This window comes from Salminus brasiliensis, chromosome 25, assembly GCF_030463535.1.
Source record: "Salminus brasiliensis chromosome 25, fSalBra1.hap2, whole genome shotgun sequence".
NCBI classification, from domain to species: Eukaryota; Metazoa; Chordata; class Actinopteri; order Characiformes; family Bryconidae; genus Salminus; species Salminus brasiliensis.
In genome coordinates, this window is record NC_132902.1 from 22,104,869 (window position 1) to 22,128,459 (window position 23,591).

At 43.0% G+C, this 23,591-nt stretch overlaps 1 protein-coding gene across 1 annotated transcript in view; it reads left to right on the plus strand.

The window, feature by feature from the left end:
* b4galnt4b (beta-1,4-N-acetyl-galactosaminyl transferase 4b) overlaps positions 1–23,591 on the plus strand; it is a 147,974-nt gene that overhangs the window by 118,621 nt on the left and 5,762 nt on the right. Inside the window, exons 10-16 of the mRNA XM_072670977.1 lie at positions 9,123–9,189; positions 12,455–12,598; positions 15,236–15,345; positions 15,755–15,855; positions 17,134–17,207; positions 18,794–20,102; positions 21,759–22,117. Coding sequence (XP_072527078.1) covers positions 9,123–9,189; positions 12,455–12,598; positions 15,236–15,345; positions 15,755–15,855; positions 17,134–17,207; positions 18,794–20,102; positions 21,759–22,117 — 2,164 coding nt within the window. The remainder of the gene's footprint in view (positions 1–9,122; positions 9,190–12,454; positions 12,599–15,235; positions 15,346–15,754; positions 15,856–17,133; positions 17,208–18,793; positions 20,103–21,758; positions 22,118–23,591) is intronic.

Here is a 23,591-nt window from a genome sequence, read left to right on the forward strand (position 1 = left end):
GATAGGCAGCGATGGGCAGATGCTGCAGGAAGAGCATGTCCAGCACTAGATTGCAGTTATACACAGGGGTGTCATTTTGGTATTAGTGGGGGACCTCGCTCTGGATCATGTCTTCGAGTGTAGATGGTTTTGTAACACACTATGATGAAACCGGATGAAATTATCCGGAAAGCACGCTAATGCACATATTTCTGTGCCTGTTCCTTTAAATGATAATGAGCTACTGCTTGCCCCACCCTCCACTTCTCCAAGTTTTCTCATTACTAATCTCAGCTACACTAATCTTTAAGCCCCGGCCTCACTGGGTTATTGTCTGCAAACTTTCGGATGGGAAATTCCATGCATTCGACACAAGATCCGCCATACCTGCAAACTTTCGCATCGGGTACAACTTTGGTGAACCTCGACACGCAAAATTTGTGTCCCCGACCAACAGCACTGCTGATTGTTGTGGCCTCCAACCAGAAGATATCATACAACTCTATTTTTCTTAACGCAGATTACAAAATACAACACAAGCGCGGAACAGCACGCTACACATTCAGTCGGTGGGGGGGTGATTAGATGCTAATGATCTTTTCTTCTGGGGTTTTTAGTCGTTTTTACGTGGGGGAATGGCTCAGTGGTGGAACATTTGACTGCAGATCAAGAGGTCCCCACTTCAAATCTGGGTGCCCCATGGATAAAAAAGAATGAGGCCAGTTTGGGGCAGTGGTGGCTCCGCGGTTAGTGCTCCGGGCTATTGATGACAGGGTTGGGTCATGTGGGTTCGATACCCGGGATCGGCAAGCTGCCACTGTTGGGTCCTTGAGCAAGGCCCTTCACCCTCTCTGCTTCCTGGGTGCCGCAGCAATGGCTGCCCACCGTTCCAGGCATGTGTGCTCATTGTCCGCTGTCTGTGTTTCACTGGTGTGTATGGATGGAATAAAGGCGGAGACCATAGTCCATCTGTGTCCAACACTAATGGTTGTCTTGTCTTGCTAGCTGCTTTGTGAAACTGCTGCATCGAACTATTTATACCAGAGTTTAAACCCTCTCGCAACCAAGCCCAATTACCTACAGAGCACAGGCAGAGCAAGGATAGCTCATTTCAGATAGGAACAGTCGAGTTTCTGTTAAGTCTTTAGGTCTTTACTTGAAGTTTATTTTGATTCCACATTATCTGAATGGCTTGCTTGCTCCCACTGGGAATGGGTCACCTTGAAGCTGAGAACTGCCGGTAGTCCTCTCGGGAGCTCACCAAGGCTAGGCTGATTTACTTCCCGCAGAGAGTGCACCGAGCTACAGATGACCCTCAGCCTGGATCCTCAAGACGAAGGCATTCAGCTTCAGTTCTAAACAAAGAAGGTTAAACGCTGCGGCACACACGAACCTGCTCCAAGCAGAAGGTCCATGATGAAGGAGTTCTGCATCAGCCTGTGTTTTATCTCCAGTAACAGGGGTGGTGAGGAGGAGGAGGAGGTTCAAAGACAAGAGCTGAGCAGGAATTAATAAATTCATGGAGTCTCTGAGTCAAAGGAAGTGTTTCCAGACCTCCGTCAGAAGCAAGGGAATTGGAATTGGCTCGACTTGCTCCAGCTCCTGCTCTGCAAAAAATGGCTACTAATTAGCCATGGCAAGCACGGGAAATCATTTATTCAACAAACTCCTGAATTAATAGTGTGGCGGATCCACTCAATTCAACGTCTGCGTCTTTGTGGCCAATTTCTGCTCTTTTTGTAGCCCCTTTCTCAGCAGCAACTCAGGAAATCTTACAAAATATGCTGGCCTACTTCTGCTCCCACCTGTGTGTTTGTGACATGTACGGTAATGAGTGCTGGATTCCCAAGCAGTGAGGACTAGGACCTCGCTGTCTGAATCTATAAACCTATAATGAGTGACTGGAACGATAGAAATAATATTTTCCATTGAGCAGATACAAAATAGGGACAAAAGTATTGGGACACCTGCTCATCCCCTCATTCCTTCAAAATCAAGGGTAATAAATAAGAGTCTCTACTGTCCAGGGTACGCCTGAGAGCCCATGGGCCCATGGGCTACACATGTTATAGAGTTGGCAAGAAAAGACGCTCAGGTCCATCTCCAAATATTAAAATGCACTGTGTGGACAAAAGTATTTGGACACCTGCTCATCCCCTCATTCCTTTGAATTATTGGGACACATGCTCGTTCATTGTTTCTTCTGAAATCAAGGGCATTTTCAGTTACTCTTTTGTTGGAGTAACTGCCTCTACTGTCCAGGGAAGAAGACTTTCTAATAGATTTTGGAAAATGGCTGTGAGAATTTGACACAAGAATGTTGTAGAGTGAGGTCAGGATGTTAGATGATCACCACCCCACCTCATGCTTAACTTCCCAACATCTTCCAAAAGCATTGGATGGAGCACCATCATCATTCCAGAGATCACGGTTCCATGGCTCCACAGCTCAGTGCTATTCTATTGGAAGCACTTATATGTGTGTGCATTTGCACATCTGCATTAGCAGTGGATACAACTTAACAGAGCTGAATGCATTCATTAGAAGGGGTGTCCACAAACATTTGGACACATGCAACTTTTAGCTGACACTCAGAGCAACATTTGAGTCATGTTACACAGGTAGGTAAGTGTGTGATCTAGAGTTTTGGAAGGTCATGAAAAATGGAGTGTTCTTATTTTTAGGCGATGTAATTGGATAGTCACGATGATAGAATTATGAAGATTATTAAACGCTAAGGTTTTTTACTCAGTAACTATAATAGCACCTTGGCCGACAGCAGGGCCATAGTCTTTTTAAGGGGTTAGTCAGATGTGCAGTGAAATTTAATTGGTGTAAAACTAGAAAGTTCTAATTTAATGTTAAGCAGCTTGCTAAATGATGTTAAGTAATATGTAGAGCTGGGCAATATGATGATATTTTATCGTATTGTGATAAATTTTGTTATTATGATAATAATATGCTTTTCTAAGCGTATGGAGGATACTGTTAGTGCTTAATAAACTCTAATCAGCTGCAGGTTTCATTACTAACAGTGTAATTAGACTGGGTTCATTAGATGAATTTCAGCAGATGCTGAATAAAAATCACTGTATTAGTTTATAAGAATTTGTCGCTACTGATGTTTCTAGTCTGTGATTACATGCATCGTGATAGATATTGTGTCTCACAAAAAAAAAATCTTTAAATATCGTGATCGTTTTTTTACCAAATCGTCCAGCACTAGCCCTGACCGGAGGAGGATGGGTCGGGTTCCCCTTGTGAGTCTTGGTTCCTCCCAAGGTTTCTTCCTCCAGCTCTGAGGGAGTTTTTCTTTGCCACTGTCGCTGTTGGCTGCTCACTGGGGGTCTCGGATCCTTCATGCCTTCTTACGTTATTTCATTTTTTTCTGTCTTTTACTAATTACTAATTATATTATTACTAACTATATTAAGCTGCTTTGTGATGACAACAGTTGTAAAAAGCGCTATACTAATAAGTTTGACTTGACTTGACTAGTAATATGTGATGTTTCATTCCCTTTGACTGTTAAACCAGTGTCCTATTACAAAATATTACAAATACCAGCAACACAGAGACTGCTCTCTGAGAACACCTCTAAGCCCTTTTCCTTACAGCTTAAGCTCCCCAGTGGTTTGGATGAGTTCTAAAATTATGGAAATACAATACCCGGTTTCTAGGAAGAATCTATAACTGAATTCCAGAAGGTATATGTACTAAACAATGAAAATATATTGCTGTTGTCATAAAAACAACTTGTATTTCCATATGTGTTGTTTTTCCATTCCTCTGTAAAAATCCGGCAGCTGTTCTGTACATTGTATCGCAGTTTATTGATGAATGGACCAATAGAAATACTCCAAAATTATCTGGAAAAAAATCCTTTCTATTCTTGCTATGGAGATATGAGGTTTTTGGGTGACATTATTATTATTATTATTATTATTATTATTATTATTGCTATTATTATCCTCACATATCATCCAGGCCTAGTATTCACACACTGTTTAAAGATAAGCTGTAACATTCACTCCCCATTCATTTCAGTCCTTAAGTGGAAACCGAGCTGCATGATCAGTCTTTGTTTAAAATTCACCATGGTTCTGATTTTACACATAAGTGACCACCCACTCAGCCTACATCACTTCAGCCCACCCATTCATGCAGAAGTAAACACTGTACTGTCCCTGGCTGTAGGAGTAGAAGTAGCCTATTTAGGATTTCCTAAAAATACCTTGAGATGTTTAGGTCTGTTTGTTCCACATTTCAGCCTGGACTGATTTCTGAATAAGGCAGGATACTGGGCAGCCAATCAGAATAGAGTTCTGAGAGTAATTTCCATACGTCATAACGTCTTAACGACACAGAAACAATGTGTTTTATGCCAGTCATTTCCATCATTCTACTGTAGCAGTAGCTTGTGGCTCCTCTGACAAAACCTGCTGGAGCTATAAAAGACCAGCCTGTGTCCAGCTGCCTGTGCCCTGTCAGCCACATCTGTCATCTCTGAAGTCCTTTTCGATGTCCTTACACTGTGGACATTAAAGCATTGCCACTCTTAGAACTGGACGTGTGGGGACAATACTTTCTGATAAAGAACATCCACCACAACTTCACTGGAACCTATCCGACATGATATTTCCAGTGGCGACCATTAAGGACAATGCGGTTGTTCACCAGCAGCAGCGTGAAGCACGAATGAGGGGCCTTTGTTTTCGTTCTGAAGAGGCACGGAAGAGCAGAGAATGACGAAATGAGGGTGCTGCTGATGCAATGCCTGCAAAACGTTGGCAGCACAAAGGCCTCTGTGTTGTGCAGTGACGAGAGTGGCATGCTTGTAGGCTTGATGGCACCTGTCAAGCCCAGTGTTTCTATTTGGACCTGCGTGTGTTTGAAGCCACTGGCGTAAATTGCTGGGCTTGCTGTGTTAAAGGCCTGTAGAGATGCTGCGTTTTTAAACTTCTTTAGCACCGTAGCAGGGAGATTCAGTATAAAACTCACAGCAGAGTAACTTTACTTAGTCACAGTGTTTCAGAAAGTCTGAAGTAAAGCATTAGCAGACCCCCTACTGTAGGTGAGAAGAACTTTCACCTAATGGATCTCTGACCTTCTGGCCTTCCTCTACCCTACATTCACTCTCAAATTACCTCTTTAAAATAAGTAACCATTAAATAATAACTAGAAAAATCCAATTATTTAAAACTGGAATAAAAGCATGTTTATTATTATTATTATTAGTAGTAGTAGTAGTAGTAGTAGTATTATCATTATTATTATTATTAATAATAATAATAATAATAATAATAATAATGATAATAAGAAGATATTTAATTTAGGGATTACATATATTATTGATCCACCAGAGACCATAAAATATTTATTTAATATTTTATTGATTTATTTTTAGTATTAATTTATTATATATCATTGTTATTATTTCGTATTTTTATATATAATTACTTGTTGCGTTAAGTTCTCAATCCAAAGGTCTCAAATAAAAAATTAACCACTTGGCTTCAAAGGCTTAGAGTTCCTCAGTGGTTCATAGTTTGGGTGTACAATTAGGTAAAAAAAAAAAGAAACACATGAACCAGAAGAGGAAAGCTGCCTGTTTACACCTGCCACCAGAGGGCGCTGTGAAGTCTCTGTAGTGCAGTCATTTGCCTAAAACAGATCAGTGTGCAGAACCAGAGCAATCTCAGTACTATTGACAGCACTTTATTATGAACACTAATACTGGGTAAAGCCCCCATTACACGCAACGCCCCATGGCCAACAAACGCCCCATCCAACACATGCACAGCCAGCCATACCTCCTTCTCAAACTGCTGCCAATGTGACATCACCAGGCAACCAACACACCTGAAGGGATGCGCTGTATACCTGGCTAGCAGACACCAGTGGCGGCCAGTGCCACTCAAGTGTGATGTGGAGGATAGTGCCGTCCACACACCCTAGAGAGAGCAAGGCCAACTGCACTCTCTCGGGGCCCGGCTGCCAGTGGCTAGCGGCGTGACCGGGATTCGAACCAGCGACCCTCTGATCACAGCGACAGCGTCTTAGCCATTTTCTGAGCTGAGAGACACAGATTTATGCAGTTCTCGCGAGCATTTTCCTGCCCGCTTTGTCAGGAAAAAAGTTACATACTGCAGGTCATGCTGCCTGCCATCAGCAGCCAGAGCCAGAGGGAGCACAATTGGCCTTGCTCTCTCCGGGTGGCTAGATGTCTCTCTCTCTCTCTCTCTCTCTCTCTCTCTCTCTCTCTCCGCACATTACTTCAGCGTGATGCTGGCCAGCACGGGCATCTGCTAGCCGAGCTGTTCCAGATAACAGCTCAGTATTAGTAGCACAAGGTGGTGAGGATGCGTCATCTGAATGGGGGGTGTTTTATATTCTGTACTGTGTGTTTTAGAGGGTCAGCCACTTTTATACTGTAACCCCAGCAGGATGGACTGTGGAGCGTCTTTGTGTCTTTTTATACTGTATGTGTGTGTGTGTGGATGTGTGGATGCGTGTGAGCATGGCTACGTATGTGAATACATGTGTGTATCAAGAAAAGGCCATGTAAGGGTCCCTGGGCCTCAGATCCTGACATTGTGCTGCAGTTGCAGTCCATCGATTCCCGAAAGGCAGAACCGACCTTGAGAAACACAGAACAATGGAGAGAATACTAAACGCACACAGCTACTGACTGATTCTGAGTGTGTGTGTGTATACCACAGAATATATATATATATATATATATATATATATATATATATATATATATATATATATATGACAGTCACAGAATGTAAAGGCTGGGTTTAGGTTTAGGAGGAGAAAATCTTGTTTTTCTTTTATAAAAATAAATCGATTTCTATTGTACACTAGAAGAATGACCGTGGAGACCACTTCCATATCTGCTCTGGACTTTATCTACAGGCAGGCTCTCCTCTGTACATTTCTGCCGACCTTACACCAAACCATGCCAAGCCCTGCTGGAGTCTCGCAAGAGTTGCAGTGCGCTCCCGTCATCTCAAATGTAACGTGGTCAGGATAGCTGTCGTCTTGACGTCCCGAGAAAGTCAACCATTGTTTAATATTACCGCAAGTTTTTAGTCCAAACTCATGCAAATTGTGATGTGGACACTGTGATTAACCAATAGGTGAGCTCTCTCTCTCTCTAGCATTAGCAGTAGCATTGGGATTAGCAAGTGATTTGACTCCGCTTCATCATAATTGGTGTCAGTGATTATATTTATTATCACGGTACAAGTGGGTGCTAGACTAAAAGCTAACATAGCCAACACACAGCTCCGGTTTCATCAGCTAGCTAACTGCACACTGTGCCGACTAGAAACGGTGGGCAAACAAACTGGGCCTGCATTCAAGTATTTTCTCTTTGTTTAGTTGAGCTTTTATTTTACATGCTTCCAAAATGCACCAGCAAAACAAAACAACAGTGTCAAAGGCTGCTATTCATATACGGTTGCTATTCACTGGCTGTTGTTGTTGTTGTTGTTGTTTACAGGCTCTCTATAATTGGCCTCAGTCTGGCCTTTTATGATTCATGCGGTCGTTCAGAGCTATGGAAATACTGATGATGCTCAGAAATGTGTACTGTGACATAGTTTATCACAGTAGTCACTGCAGCAGGTCCCGCTCTGCAGTAGCACTGCTAGGTGTCATCAACATTCATCCAGCAGTCAGGCCACTGTATGTGTGTACACTCTTAAAAATAAAGGTGCTACAACAGGTTTTGTGAGCGATGCCATAGAAGAACCACTTGATGCAAAGTTTCTTCACCAAGTTAACCTTGTAACAGTAACTCTAAGAAGTACGGTGCATTTTCAAAACCATATTTATTGGTAAAAATGTGTTTCTAGATCCTCGTTTAGCAACTGTTTAGCTTTTTGTTTTTGTTAATATGCAAGTCAACCAGTTGGTTGACCTGCCCAGTTAGGGTAAATCTGGGCATGAACTGACAAGTATTATAGAACAGCCTCTGTAATCGATAGAACTAAAATATAATCAAGTCTATTGTGTTAAATACCACATGGACAAATTTGTCTATCCCTTCAGCTAGAGCCTCAATGCATGCTAAAGTACAATGCAATGTAGATACCTACCTATCTAGATAGCTGTATCTCTAGCTATTCAGTGCACAGTGTTCTTCAGTGAGGCTAAGCTATGATGGCAGCACCACTAGCTCAAATCTTATTATGTAACAGTAAATGACTTGGAAATTGGTGATTCAATCTTGGGCAGTGGGTATGCTGAGTTAATGTTAATGAGGCTAAATCTGTTCACCCTAACTGGGCAACTCAACCGAGCGGTCACAACAGCGTTTCAGGGCAACAGAGATACAATTTTTAGAGAAGGAGTCTGAAGAGCCACGTCACACCAATCCACCTGTTTTTTGTAGTCAATGATATCCTTTTACAACCACACACTGGGTATAATCAGCATTGTACACTTACACACTGTCCAGTGAGGGGAATAAGGTCAAGCAGCCAAAGATGGGCTTTGGCGTGTTTTTTATTACAGCAATTTGACACACGTCTACCACAAAGAAAGGTTCTTTTGGGTTCTTTAAGAGTGTATAATGCAGCTGTGGGCCTACAAGGATGTAGTTCTTAGTGCGTGTAAGACCAATCAGTGTGCTCGGATGGGAATACACACTGCTTCTGCGTTGTGTAGTGCTGTGTTTTTCATGCTCAAACAGTGACAGTGTTTCTGCCTCTCCCGTTTAATCTACTTTAGTTTCTACAGAATCTCAATATCACGCCTCACGTACACTAAGAGCAGTATAATGGTGATAGAAACGTTCCAGTGTCTGCTTAAGACATACAGTGTGTGTGTGTGTGTGTGTAAAGTCTGCAGTTTTGGGCAGTGTAATTAGAGTTTTTTGTTCTGGAGCTGGTAAATGACCTGTCTCATGCGATCGTGGCGAGGCTAAGAAGAAGTGATGTAGTAATTGCACGGCCTCTTTAGAAGAATTGCAGCCTGTCTGTCTAACAGCTATTTTAAGTGCCGGAGCCATCACTGAACACTGCAGCGGCTACGGCAATAAAAGACTCCCGACGTTCCTGTCCTCTCATCAGCTCTCTCTCTCTCTCTCTCTGTCTCTGTGTCTCTCTCTCTCTCTCTCTCTTTTCCAGTGGAGGCCCTTTTTGCCTGGACTGAAGTACGATGTCATTGACTCGGCCTACATTTCTTTGTACACAGGTAATTGTCCCTCTCTGGAGCTTTCCTCTCCAGAACTGATGGCAGAAGCTCTTAGAACGGAACTATGGATCACAAGCTTAGCACTGTTCTAATATACAAGCTCATTTTGTGTACAGTCTGAGCAAAAAGGCTTCTGTACAGTGGTGGATAATAACTAGAACTCAAAACATTAAAAAAATTATAATAAACAAGAACAGGGATTCCCTGGAAAGCCTAGAGTTTTATAAGACATGGCTCTGAGTGGCTCAGCGGTCTAATGCACTACCACTATGGCCCTGAGGGTCACACACTGCTTTGCCATCAGCGTCCGGAGTCTGAGAGAGCACAATTGGCCGTGCTCTCTCGGGGAGGGTAGATAGTGGGTAGATGGCGCTCTCCCCACTCATTACTCTTGACACAGGCATCTGTTAGCTGGTGCGGTGGAGCTGGGGGTCCAATGCTTTCCTCCAAGTGTGTTGGCTGCCAAAATACTGGAAACTGAAGCTCGGATTGCAGTTTTAAACACATTTTAAAAGGCCGATAAAAACTGCATAATTAATAGTGTGAGCGCTCGGCTCTATATGTCGTCCATTTTCCCTTCTTCTCAGCGAACATCGAGTTGATTGGCGTCGAAAAAAGTTGCATGAGGGGCTCAGTGGTCTAATGTGCTACCACTATGGCGTGGGGGTCCCAAGACCATGTTCTCTCCAGGTGGGTAAATGATGCAACGTTGGCCTGCACAGGCATCTGATAGCTGGTGCGGTGGAGCTAAAAGGGGTAGTGGTTGGATTCACATTGGAGGAGACATGTGTTAAGCCCATACCCTCCTAGTGTCTGGAGCATTGTTAGATTTAGGGGTGTTTTTGCCTTTCACACTGCCACACAGACTGCCAATACATCTGTGTCACATATGACTTGATTGTTAATTGGTTGAGTAGTATCACCATGGCCAGGTCTAAAGAGCTCTCTTGAGAAAGAGGCCTTCAGAAAGACTGTTGTAGAGGCTGTGAGTGCATATGCATATGGGAAGGGATTTTGGGATCTCAAAAGGATCTTAGAACAGTTAGAGATCAGTCGTTCCACTGTCTGGAAAATAATTTACAGGTGAAACAACTGCCATCATGGCCAGGTCAGGCTGTCCTGGCAAGTTAAGGCCAAAGGCAGACTGCAAGACAGTCCTAAAATGTCATCCTCTGACCTACAGGTAGCTCCTGTTTCCACAGCTGGTGTAAAAGCACAGCACATACCATCAGAAAGAGACCAAAGAAGCTCTGAGGTTGAAATAATATTCTCACTCAGCTCTCAGTTAGAACATTAGTAAGCAGTGTTCTGCCTTGTGCATTAGACTGAATCATTTTCAGTGTACTGTCAGTTTTCCTCTATATTGTTTCCTTATCTGCAATTACACATGTTCACACATCCCCCCACGCCCCCTCCAGCCCCACGTTACCCTCCGTCTGCATCCACTCAACACATGCTTTTAGCAGGGAGCAGGCCGAGTGCACGCCTGCGACCCTGCTTCGCCTCGTTTATGAATTTATTTCAGTCTAAAGCTTCTTTTTCCCTTTTTAATCTGAAGCTGAAGTTAACAAGCTGAGGGAGAGAGGGACGAGCATTAGCTAACACAGCCCGCCCCCGCTCACCCAGAGAACAGCGGCTGAAGTGTAGTATGCTGTCCCAATCATTAATCACCCAGACTTCTCCCTCAGCGACGACCACACAGAGCATACACATGCAAACACACACACATATACACTCGCAGACACACACACACATATACACTCGCAGACGCACACACACACGTATACTTGCGGACAATCGATAGGACTAATTAAAGTGTGTTTTCATCAGCAGCCAGTCAAGCAGACACTTGTGAAAGCTCTCATAATGCCGGGAGATAAACCTTAATGAACGGACACGGCACGCGCACTCTCTCTCTCTCACTCTCTCACTCTCTCTCTTACTGTGACACACACATACACACCAGGGTACGCCTCAGAGCCCGCAGGCTCATCTACAGGTGGTCATGTTATGGAGTGGGCCAGAGAGAAAGCTCAGGTCCATCTCAATAAGCCTCAGGCCAGAAGCAAAGTGGACCTGAATTAGAGTGAGAACCAGATTAGAGTCCATTTGAGGATTTGAGAAAATATTCAATTGACAAAAGTATTGGGACACCTGCTCGTGCCTTGTTTCTTCAGAAATCAAGGGTATTAAAAAGAGTTTATCCTGCTTTGGTTGGAGTAACTGTTTCTACTGTCCAGGGAAGATAGCTTTCCACTAGATTTTGGAGAAGAATTGCTGTGAGGATTTGATTGCAATTCAGCGACTCATCCCCAACTCCACAATTACAAAAGTACTGGATGGAGCACCACCACCCAGCATTCCAGAGATCACAGTTCTCCACTGCTCCACAGCTCAATGCTGGGAGACTTTATACCCCTCTAGCCCAGGCCTGGCATTAGGCAGCATGGTGCCAACAGGTTCATGCTTATCTGCTCCAGAGTGTCCTATTCTATGTGTACAGCTGTCCACAAGGGGGCGCCCAGGAGCAGAAATATCTATTCTCACATAATGCTGCTTTAAAGGGAAAGTGGTGGAAATTAAAATTGATATGTGTGTGCAGACATAGTCATTTCCACCACTAAATACACTATGTCTAAATGTTTGTGGACATCCCTTCTAAACATGAACCTACTGGCACCATGCTTGATGCTGGCTTGATGCTGGCAATGCAATCAGATCCTCACAGCGATGCTCCTCCAGAATCTAATAGATAGACAGTAGAGACAGTTGCTCCAACAAAAGCAGGATAATTGTTTTAATATCCTTGATTTCAGAGGAAACAATGAACAAGCAGGTGTCCCAATACTTTTGTCCAAATACTGTATGCAGCGAGCATTCTTCTTATCATCCAGTAATTGAAAGTGTTCCACTCAGGTGGTTTCACAAGGTTCAGTTCTGAGGTCATGTGATGTAAATGCCTGGAGATCATTTATGATACACTAAAGCAGCTATCATTTATTTACTGCCTTAATTTTCCACACATTAACCATGACTGCTCTCTCTCCTGACGAGAAATAAATACCAACATAGCAAACAAGCATTGCCTGAGAAACTGGACCATATTCCTGCTTTTTGAAGGCAAACAGAAACTGCAGTAGCTAGACGCTTTTCGCCCGGCTCAGTGCTGTCCGCTGCCCTACACCGTCAGTGGTCTGCCAGCGAACTGCTGGTCATGCAGGTGTAACCTACCACATGCCTCTGTTTTCTTTCATCTCTCCCTTAGATGAGTCCAGCCTGAAGATGAACAGTGTGAAGCACATCCCTCAGACTTTGGCCAGTCACACACTCTCCCTGCAGGAGTCCCACGGCACAGAGACACACACTGCAGACATGCTCAAACCAGACCCACGGGACACTTTCTACAAGAGTGCGTATTCCTCCTTTTCTCCTTTTCCCTCTGTCCTTGCTTTTAATGAAATATCGCTTGTGCACAGTTGGCTCTGTTGCAGTGCTGCATACTGTTGTAAGGGGCCATAAGATTAGTACCACTGACAGGTGAAGCGAAACACATTGAGCAGGAAAAATGGCTCGAATCTGAGACCCAGAAAAGACAACCTTTAAACCGGGCGACAGGGTCATGGGCCCTTAAGGTTTATTGATGCAATCCATGGAGGCCCGACCCACCTCACCACTTACAGGACTTAAAGATCTGCTGCTAACGTTGGTCTTGGTGCCAGATACCACGGATGCCACCATGCCTCGAATGGTGACAACAGATTTGTTGTGGTGGCACAATGGGGAGCTAAGCAATATTAGGCAGGTGGTACTAATGTTATGGCTGTTTGGTGTAAGGTAAGTGAATGTGTCAGTTATATAGAATCCGTGGTTGTAGTTCCTCTTACACAATAACAGCTTTTTTGATGTGCTGCTGTCAGCACCTTTAGCGGACTATGCTGGACATCGCTTCACAGAGTAATCACAGAGTAGCTGAACCATTAACTGGATAAATGAGTAGACTGTAAAACCCCAACTGTGCTACTTATTTAATTAAGTTAACATAACTTAAATACTACAGAATATCAAGATATATTAAGGTGATTAAGTCAAACTAACTCAAAAATGAGTAGTTGAGCCACACACTCAATCAATTAATCAATCCTAATTTATTTACATGGCACCATGTTTTCACGAAGCGGCTTTAAAGAGATCCGGGTCCGAGACTCTTTTGAGCAAGCTAGTGGCAACAGTGACAAGGAAAAACTCTCATGGTTTGAGAGGAAGAAACCTTGAGAGAAACCAAGACTCAAAAGGATCATCATAATAAAAAAATAAATAAAACAGGAATAAAAACAACAATAAAACAAACCTGAAATAAGAAGCGGGTGTCCCAATACTTTTGTCCAAATAGTGTAAGTAACTAGGTTTGATTTTACTGGACAATAAGTGAACAAAATGTAAGACTCATCGTTATTGTTATTGATTTGTGTTATCGAGGACGCATCAGGATGTGGACCCTTGATTTGGGAAGAAACGATGAATCAGCGGGTGTCCCAATACTTTTGTCCAAATATGGAAAAAGTAACTTGGTTTGATTTTACTGGACAATAAGTGAACAAAATGTAAGACGCATGGTTATTGTTCTGTCAGATAATATGTGATGTACAGTGTGTCATTTTTTTGTGTGTTATTTATCGCAGTACCAATACCAATACCATGAAGTCGTATCGCCCACCCGCGAGTGATTTTTACATATAGCCATTAGATCCTATTGATACTGTTGAATTTGAATGTGTGTGCTCTGACTGACAGGCTTCTGCCTGTCCTCTCACGAAATTTCATTTTTTGTTTGGCTTGTTTACTTCAGTGTCCTCAGTGGATACCGCTTGTCCATTACGGTCCACTACAGCACTGAATTACAATATCCTCGCCGCACGACTGAATGCTAACTCGGAAGTCGTCTGCATATGGATAGATGCAGATCTGTTCGCATCCGCAGAGTCCACTGAGGTTGCCCCAGATTGCATACATACTAATTCGGGCTCGGGTGCTTGTTTGTGTGCATGTTCCGTGCTAATCCACTAAGTTTACGCTGTTTGCGGATGCACTGAAGGCTCGCTTCTTAGAACATGAGATCCTGGCATACAGTAGAAGAGCTCAGGGGGGTTTAGGCTTAATTCTTAATTAAAGCCTTTTCTGATATGATTTTCTTCTCTAATGTGTTCACGCAATAATTTGTTTCATTTTATCTACAGAAGATTTTGTAAAATGCTAATTAATATGTTTTGCTGGGGAAGGTGTAGTGCTATGCCCAATGGCAAAGAGCAGTAACTATAGCAACAGTGAAAGCTTCAAAGTTCTCTTGTTGTCCAGATATAGTGAATATTTGAGAGATGCTGCACAAACACTGGATGGACAAAAGTATTGGGACACCCGCTCATTTCTTTGTGTCTTATCCTGCTTTTGTTTGAGTAACTGTCTCTACTGTCCACTGTCCACCAACAGTCTGACCAGTGGTCTGACAGGTTTGTCTTATTAGCAATCCTATGAGCTGTTCTCCAGGTATTCCACACCTCAGTTAGACGTCATCATTTCTGTTAATTTACATTTCTGAATAACCCTGCAAACTCTTTTGCTTATCTTCTTACAGTCTTGAATTTGGAGTGCTAGGCAGCTGATTGTGGGATTAGAGCAGGTTTGAGGAGAATTGTGCATCACCTGAACTTTTCTAACAATGGTGGTGAACAGGTCATACCCTGAAAGCTAATGAAGCTCCTGAGGCCTTGGTGAAAGTTACATTTTTTGAGATCTTCAATGTCTTGGGGTGCTCAAACGTTTGCACGGTGCTCATTTCAATCTTTAAACTTTATGACTTTTGGAGACCAGTTTCTTCTACTGAGCTATCCACAGTACTGAGTTTTGACCAGGGGTGCATACCGCTGTATATACTTAAGTAATTGGAAGTATTGGTATTCACATTTTGGAATACTATGGAAAGTACAACTCTATCTGCCTGGGGTTGAATAAATTAGGGTTTATTAAATGAACATGCATTCTCTCCTCTTAGTCCCCATGATAGATCGTTCCAGGCTGGGGAAGGTGCTGCCATCCTGCCTCTACTCACCCACATATATAGTGAAGGATTTCCCCATCGCACGCTACCAGGGCCTGCAGTTTGTGAGTAACACTGCATCTGAATGAACACTGTATATGAGCTGTAGGATGGAAATTGGATACTCAATACTGAGCTTTATTCACTGCAGTTAGAAATATATGGGTCATTACGTGCTAATGCTTGTATATTGGCAGAAATGTGCTAAAATGCTAAATGTTTAGCAAGAGAGTAATACAATAAGCCCACACCTGCATGCTATAAACTAAAGGCAGTGAAGACTATTGCTTTTTGATGGGAGTCACTGCTGAAATGAATGAACAACGCCCCCCATTGGACATTACTGGCTATTACCAGTGCAACACAAGCTATTCTTGGATCTCATTATTACAAATATGTTTATTAGTGTATTGGATGATTGAGGATATATTTAAGGACACATTGGGCTAATTTTATGTTTTTCTTTTCTTTTAGGTTTATCTTTCTTATGTTTATCCCAATGATTTCACCAGACTCACTCATATGGAAAGAGAGAACAAGTGCTTCTATAGGGAGTCTCCAGTGTATCTTGAAAAGTAAGATTAACCAGTGATGGTGATGACATTTTGATTATTGTTATTCTATTTTATTTTAAAATATCAAAGAAAAAAAACAGAATAGTTATTAAACTTGTATTACCATTAAACGAGCAGTGGACCCTGTTAAAACATCACTAAATACAGGATATTAATGTGATAAACGTGAGGGTGGTGTAGTAGTGTAGCATCAATATAAATATCTTTTATATGTAAAATCTTAAAACTACGTATTAACCAGGAGAATGTGGCATTTTCTTTCTGTAATAATGCTGCACACTGCCTCACTAATTATTGAATAGCGATTATTGAATAGTTTTCTGGGCACTTATGGGCACTGGGCACTGGACAATTATTTAAATTCTGAGAATGTTAGGCAGCTGCTTAGAGGAGCCTATGGCTGCTAATTGTTGGGACAAGGTTTGAGGGGTGAGAGTTTACTGAGGTTACTGAGGTCTGAGATCTTGAGGTCTGAGTTATCTGAAAGCTTAAATCTTTTTACACAGCCAATATCACTGAAGAACAAAAATATTAATACTATGATATTAAATGTATGTTGGAACCAAATTATTCATTTCGAAAAAATGCTCTGAAATATTTAATGTTTTATGTAAAAGGAAAAAAAGTGGAATATCAGCTTACGACTCTGAGTGGCTCTGCAGTCTAATGCGCTACCACTATGGTCCAGGGGTGGCGAGTTCAAATCCTGAACCATGCTTCTTTGCCATCAGCAGCCGGAGTCAGAGAGAGCACAATTGGCTGTTCTCTCTCTGGGTGGGTAGATGGCGCTCACTCCCCCAATTACCCCCAATTATTACCTCATTACTCTTAAGCGATGTTGGCCGGCACTGGCCTGTGTTAGTTGGTGCAGCAGAGCTGGGGACCCAAAGCTTTGTCAGCTGCCTGGCGTTGCCATCGGGAAATTCAACAAACAAATTACACAACGATTTTTGAATGAAGAATATCTACACTCAAGGGTCCCGTGTAAATATCTATGGTAGTGTGCCATCTCTACTACTGCTGTAATAATAACAACAACAATAACAATGCCATGCCATAGAAGAGCCACTTTCACTTCCATGTTTGAAGAAGAACCATATTTGTGTGAGATGGTTCCTCTATGGCATTTCTTAAAGAACCATTTGAAGCCCCTTTATACTACTTGTACTACTAGTACTACTGCAAGTGATATACTACTACAGTAATAGTAGTAGCTGGAGTACATATGGGAGTGAAGACTGCTCTTAGTATTGAGCTCTGTGTGATCTATCTAAACAGGTTTGGTTTCTATAAATACATGAAGATGGATGAAGACGAGGACGACAGGCCTGCTTTCTTCCCAAATCCCGATGGTGTGTTGTGACGTACAGCAAACACAGTTACAGTGAAGAATTTAACAGTTGTCCTCACCTCATCTTATGTGGGCTCATCACAGCATTGTCAGTAATGGGGACATGACCAGCTGCGGTTGTGGGTGTTTTTGTGTATTAGTAGATGCATGTGTGGGCCTGGGTGAGTGTGTGTGTGTGTGTGTGTGTGGCGAGCTAATGTTTGCACAGCCATTCACATTTGTATTAACGAATGCACTGGTGGAGGGCCAGCTTGTAATGACAGTGATTTGCTGTTGATATGTCCCATTAGTGCAGCAGCCTCTTGGCCCTTTGACCAGCCTGTACAATTTACAAAGCTAATGAAGCTGTGCTGTTAAAGGAATACTCCAGTGTACTTCAGTGTGATCTGAAATAGGCGTTTGCCTCTGTAGAGCCACAGAAAACCATGTGATGTGAAAACCCATTGAGCGGAATTGCACTTCTATTAGAAAGTCAGTGGGCAGTCGCTGGATTGTGTTAGTCTTTGTGAGGCATGTGAAATCGCATGCATTGAATATTTAAGCTAGATATAGATATATAAATAGTAAGTGTGAGACTGGTTAGGGCACAAAATGCTCAGACACGATGTTGCAATCTTATTTACCACCCTGTTATTTTGCCTTAAAATTAAACTCTTTGATTTTCCTTTTACGGAGGGCTCAAGGAAAAAGCTCTGCCTTTATTGGCTGGTTTACAGAACTGGCAATGGCTCACAGAGACCCTTATATTATAGTTTTAACACTGTATCAAAAACACTGTAATTATTCTCCAGTCTTACCGGATAGTGCTGTTATCCTTTCGCTGAGCCCTCTCAGCGCAGTGTGCTGTTGGCAAGCTGAAGAGATTGTGGGTAGCTTATAGCCTTACCCCCATTTGCCTCCCCGGGTTTAGCTTTCTGGGGTCTTACCAGTAAAACAATAAGCCGGTGCTTTCCCTTCAGCTGTGTGTGTTTAGCTGAGGTAGTCCAGTTTGTTTACGAGGGAGTGTTGAGACGATGGAGAGAAGAGATTTGGGTTTACATTGTGTATCCAGTTTCAGCAAACAGGACACTAGCACAGGTCATAAGGTCACAAGGTCTGGTTCACGACGCAAACCATATTCCCATAACTGGGAGTCTGGAGGTGATGAACTGATCAACAGCAACAACAGATTCTGCTGTCCGGTTGCTGTCAGATTTGACTAGGGCTTTCTCTAGTGGGTGGGGTTTATGCTAATTTTATGTAACAGTTTAGGGGTTTTGGAATTGGCCTGTTTTCCAGCTCTGTTTTGGTTCTGCTGGGTTTATTTTTGGAAGGAGGAGGAACAGCAGTGTTTAAGGCTAATGGTTTGTCAGTTCTATGTACTGAACTCTCATTATTGAACTATGGCAAATACAAAAATATAGGAAAGGGCACCTTGAAAGAAAGTGAAAGTCACTGAAATAGCTTTTTGACTGTATTGCCGTAGTGTTTAAAATTGGGCAAAATCCAGCAAGTGCCCATGGGAGTTAGTTGTAGGTATATAGTAGATCTGGCTGCATATGATCTGTAAAAGCTTCCATAACTTCAGGCCTTTTCATTTTCTCTCAGACTTCTTGGAGGAGGAAGAGGGTGTAGATCCAGAAGAAGACCCGGTCAACCCCAATAGCCGCCCAGCCAGGAGTAACACCAGCCCATCCAATCAGCCTTCTTCATTCATCACAACATCAACCAACACAGATCGAACAGGCCGAGACTCGAAAGGTCACTTTTTAAGCTTTGAGGGCCGCTACTCACAACCCAGAGGGAAACAAACCAAAAGTAAAGTTAAAGGAGAACACAGAGAGCAGGAGGATGGAAACTACATGAGCACTCAGGCAAAAGCTCAGGAGGATGAGGAAAGGGAACAAATGGAACGAGAGAGGCAGCTGAGGCATGGTGAATTCATAGGCACGCAGCATGAGGTCCTGAATGAGCACAGACAAAGTAAAGAAGTAGGAGATGACCCACAAATACAGGCACGAGGGCACGGGCAACGGTCTTTAATGTGGGTCCCCCTCAGCCCTATGCAGCAGAGTAATAAGGTCATCCCTCTTAGACTTAGTAAAACGTACAAGAATTCCCAGCAGTCCCCTCTCTATGCTTTGGCCAATCAGATTCTGAGCAATGTGGCCCATCCTGCACCCATAGTCTTGAAGACCAACCAAGAGAAAGAGATTAAGACCAACAAAATCTACATCACTAGGCCACGCCCACCAAAAAGTAGACCAAGGCAGGTACCAAGGCCGCCACTAGAGATCTTCCCTGGGGTCTTCCTGTACCAAACTGCAAGGGGCAAAAAGCTTGTAGACCTCAGCTCACGGTGGAAATCCATGAAGGGGCGTGGTGCCATCCCTCTTTTCTGGCCTAGCCTGTCCATGACAAATCATAAGCCACCCACCCAGCAAGTTCCGCTGAAGAACAGCCATCCAGTCATACCCACTGATGAAGTACATGAAGAACCAGAGATCTATCCTTCATCTTATTTCAAGACGAGCCACTCGACTTCCATAGACCCCAAAAGCTTGCCTCCATCAGGCCCAGACCCGATGGATGACCCAGAGAACAGCCAACCCACAGAATTCCAGAGCACAAAGGCATCAGAGATGGCTGAAGAGTCTCAGCAGAGGAGAGCCACTGAACAAGAAGAAGGGGGAGTCTCCCAGTACAGCTACGAGGACACAGAGCCGCGGCCAGGCTGGGCGGAGGAGGCCATCAACTGGCAGCGGACTTTCACTGTAAACCCTGTGGACTTTGAGCTACTCAGGTCAGACTGGAACGACCTGAGGTGCAACGTGTCCGGCAACCTGCAGCTGGCCGAGAACGAGGTGGTGGACGTGCTGTCGCAGTACATAGAGCGGCTGAACGAGCGCAATGGAGGGTGAGTGGGCTTGCGAACCTTGATGCTAGCTAGTGAGGAACTTCCCAATCCGATCTGAAGATCAGGGCTTCAGAGCTAATCAGGGTAGGTTTCAATGGACTGATATTGGCTATAGTCAGCCTGTTCCCATTCCAGTCCCTTGTTAAGGCTGCAGTAACTACATCTAAAACCAGGTTTGGGAGAATAGTGTGAGCGAGGGAGAAGAACTCCTTTAGAGGTTGTACAGATTTATAAACTGAGAGTGAAGACTGACTGGTGTGTCACGTTGGACTGCCAAGATCCATTCTTCTGAATTTATGCATTTTAGAGCCAGCTTTGAAAAGGGAGTCCCACAGATCCTACCTTATTCACGCATCTGTACACGTGCTGTCTGTGCTTGGCTCCCTGGATACTGGATTCCAGCAGGAGATTGCTGACAGATCAGAAATTTCGCAGCCCTCAATCATCCTAGTATTATCCTAGGTTCATACTTGACTCACAGACTTGCAACAAGGGTGTGTTGTGCACGCCCTGCACTTCATTCAAAGTGAATGAATTTAACTTAGGTACAAGTCTACAGGCATTTGTATGATCCCCATCCTATGCGAGGCCATTGTGATAGTCAGATGGCTCAAAACTCATGGAAGGAGGCTTCATCAAGTATAAACATGTGGAAGCTCACTGTTTGGTGATGCAGTGCTCCAAAACAGGTGGAGAAAAAAAAAACAAGACCAGAATTAAATTTAGCAGCATGTCAGTCTCTTAAATGAGCCTGAAAACAGTGGAAAACACTCCTAAGACACTTCACTCGACTTTCAGGTCGAGGTATGAGGCTTTACCCTCTAAATGGGTGTGATCTGAGCCTCAGTTTGCTTAACGTTCCTGGCTACACATCATTGTCCATGGATAATTGGTTGTTTGGTATTTGGATGAATCGCTGTCAGGTCCAACTGCCTTTAGAGGATAAAGCCTCATATCTGAGAGGTGAGTGAATGGTCTCCCGAGTGTTTTTGGCTGTTTTCAGGCACATTTAGTAGATTGCTTTATCCAGGTTTTCGGGAAGATCCATTTTACTTGTAATTTACGAGCTCACGTTATATAACTATGGTTCTACAGTATGTTGTCATGTATGGAAGTCATAAAAAAGGTCTGGAAAAGGCTTTCCTAAAAATTGTGAATCAGCAATCGAAACAGGCCCAGGCCTGCACTGTATAATTAGTGGCACACGTCCGTAAAAACGCACTTCACTACATCTGTGTGTGTTTCTAACACTGGAACGCAGAACTAACCACCAGAAAGCGTTATATATTTATGTCTTCATCATTGTTTATTCCAGCAGCTTCCTGTGATTTCTGGTGTGTGTGGTGTGAATCCTGAAAATGGGAGGTTGCCTCCTGCTGGGTTTGCAGCACAGATATGGAGTTGGATCTTAATTCTAACCCCATTACCACGGCAGCGTGTATTCCCTTGCTGTTTATCCAAAGCAGCCCCTCTCAGCAGGGTGCCCATACAGCATTATTATAACGAGAGGCAGTGTTGTATCTCCTAACACCTCCACACATTAAAGAACCTGGGGGAGGAGGCCTGGTGCGGGTTGCTGACACATCGGTTTATTGCTCCCTCTTTCTCTCTCCCTCTATCTCTGTCTTTGTCTCTCTCTCTCTTTCCCTCTGTCAGGATCTATACCCTCCTCCGGATTGTGAACGTGGAGAAGCGAAGGGATTCGGCCCGCGGGAGCCGTTACTTGGTGGAGCTGGAGCTGATGGAGGCGGGGAAAAGAGTGGTGCGTCTGTCAGAGTACATCTACCTCCTTCTCCACCGCAGCCGGTGGGAAGAAGGGGTGGGCAGCAGGGAGGTGTCAACTCCTTCTGCTCCGACAGCCCCCTCTAAACCACCACCACCACCCAGCAGCAGCAGCTCCAGTGCCCAGTCCCGGGCCTCCACACCCTGGGGGAGCCACTGGCTCAAGCCTTTGCTTTGCCAACCAGCCATGCTCCAGTGGAGGCATGATGTCATGGTGCACTTTGTGGTGCCAGGTATTGTATAAGTTGGAGGTCACAGCCCAGTCCGCTAGCACCTCCTTCCACTAGATGTTTAGAAATACAGGTGTTACAACCGGTTCTTTGATCGATGCCACAGAAGAACCAATTTTGCAGGTCGTAATGTAACAGAGATGGATGTGTGGGTGAGTGTGAAGAACATTTTAACCCCTTAAATGCTAGATTAATGATCAGTTATTAATCCTAAAGCGAAAGCTATTGTATTGTCATATGCCAGATTTTGTGGAGTCCCACAGGGCCTATTGAATTGATGTAAATTATAACAGTAATAAGAACCATCACTTGTTGTAAAGGTTCTTTAACAATTTAACGGTTCCTCACACTGACACATCTGTTAGAATCATGTTTCTTTATGAAAGTGGTCCTGCTATGGCATCGTTCCAAGAGACATTTAAATAACTTTAATTTTTAAGGGTTGATCAGTAAATATTATTTGAGATTCTGGCATGTTTTAGAGTTCCTGATATTCCAGACTTACAGGTACTGCAGTCATTATTTCTAAAGCAAAAGCTATTAAAATTATATATCATATACCAGATGTTGTGGAGTCCCACAGGGTTCTGTATTAGGGTCTATTAAACTATTATAAATTATAACAGTAATGAAGTGTGGTCTTATATATAGGATTCAAATTATTTAGGGGGCTAAAGTTCTAAACAGCCATTACTTGTTGTAAAGGTTCTTTAACAATTTAACGGTTCCTCACACTGACACATCTGTTAGAACCATGTTTCTTTATGAAAGTGGTTTTGCTATGGCATCGTTCAAAGAGTCATTTAAATAACTTTAATTTTTAAGGGTTGATCAGTAAATATTATTTTAGATTCTAGAGTCCCTGATATTCCAGACTTACAGGCATTGCAGGCATTAATTCTAAAGTAAAAGCTATTAATATCATATATCATATACCAGATTTTGTGGAGTCCCACAGGGTTCTGTATTAAGACCTATTGAACTATTATCAATTCTAACAGTAATAAGAAGTGTGGGCTTACATATAAACAACCATCACTTGTTGTAAATGTTCTTTAACAATTGAAAGGTTTCACACACTGACACATCTCAACCAGGTCTCTTTATAAAACAAAAAGTAGTTCTCCCAAGACATCGTTCAAAGAGACATATAAATGACCTTAATTTTTAAGGATTAACCAGTAAACATTATTTGAGATTCTGACATGTTTTAGAGTTCCAGATATTCCAGACCTACAGGTACAGCAGTCATTAATCCTAAAGCAAAAGCTATTAATATTATATATCATATAGAATCCAGATTTTGTGGAGTCCCACAGGGTTCTGTTTTAGGGCCTATTGAACTGATGCAATGTACAACAATAATGAAGTGTGGGTTTACATATAGGATTAAAATTATTTAGGAGACTAAAGTTCTAAACAACCATCCCTTGTTGTAAAGGTTTCTCACACTGACACATCTATGTTACAACCAGGT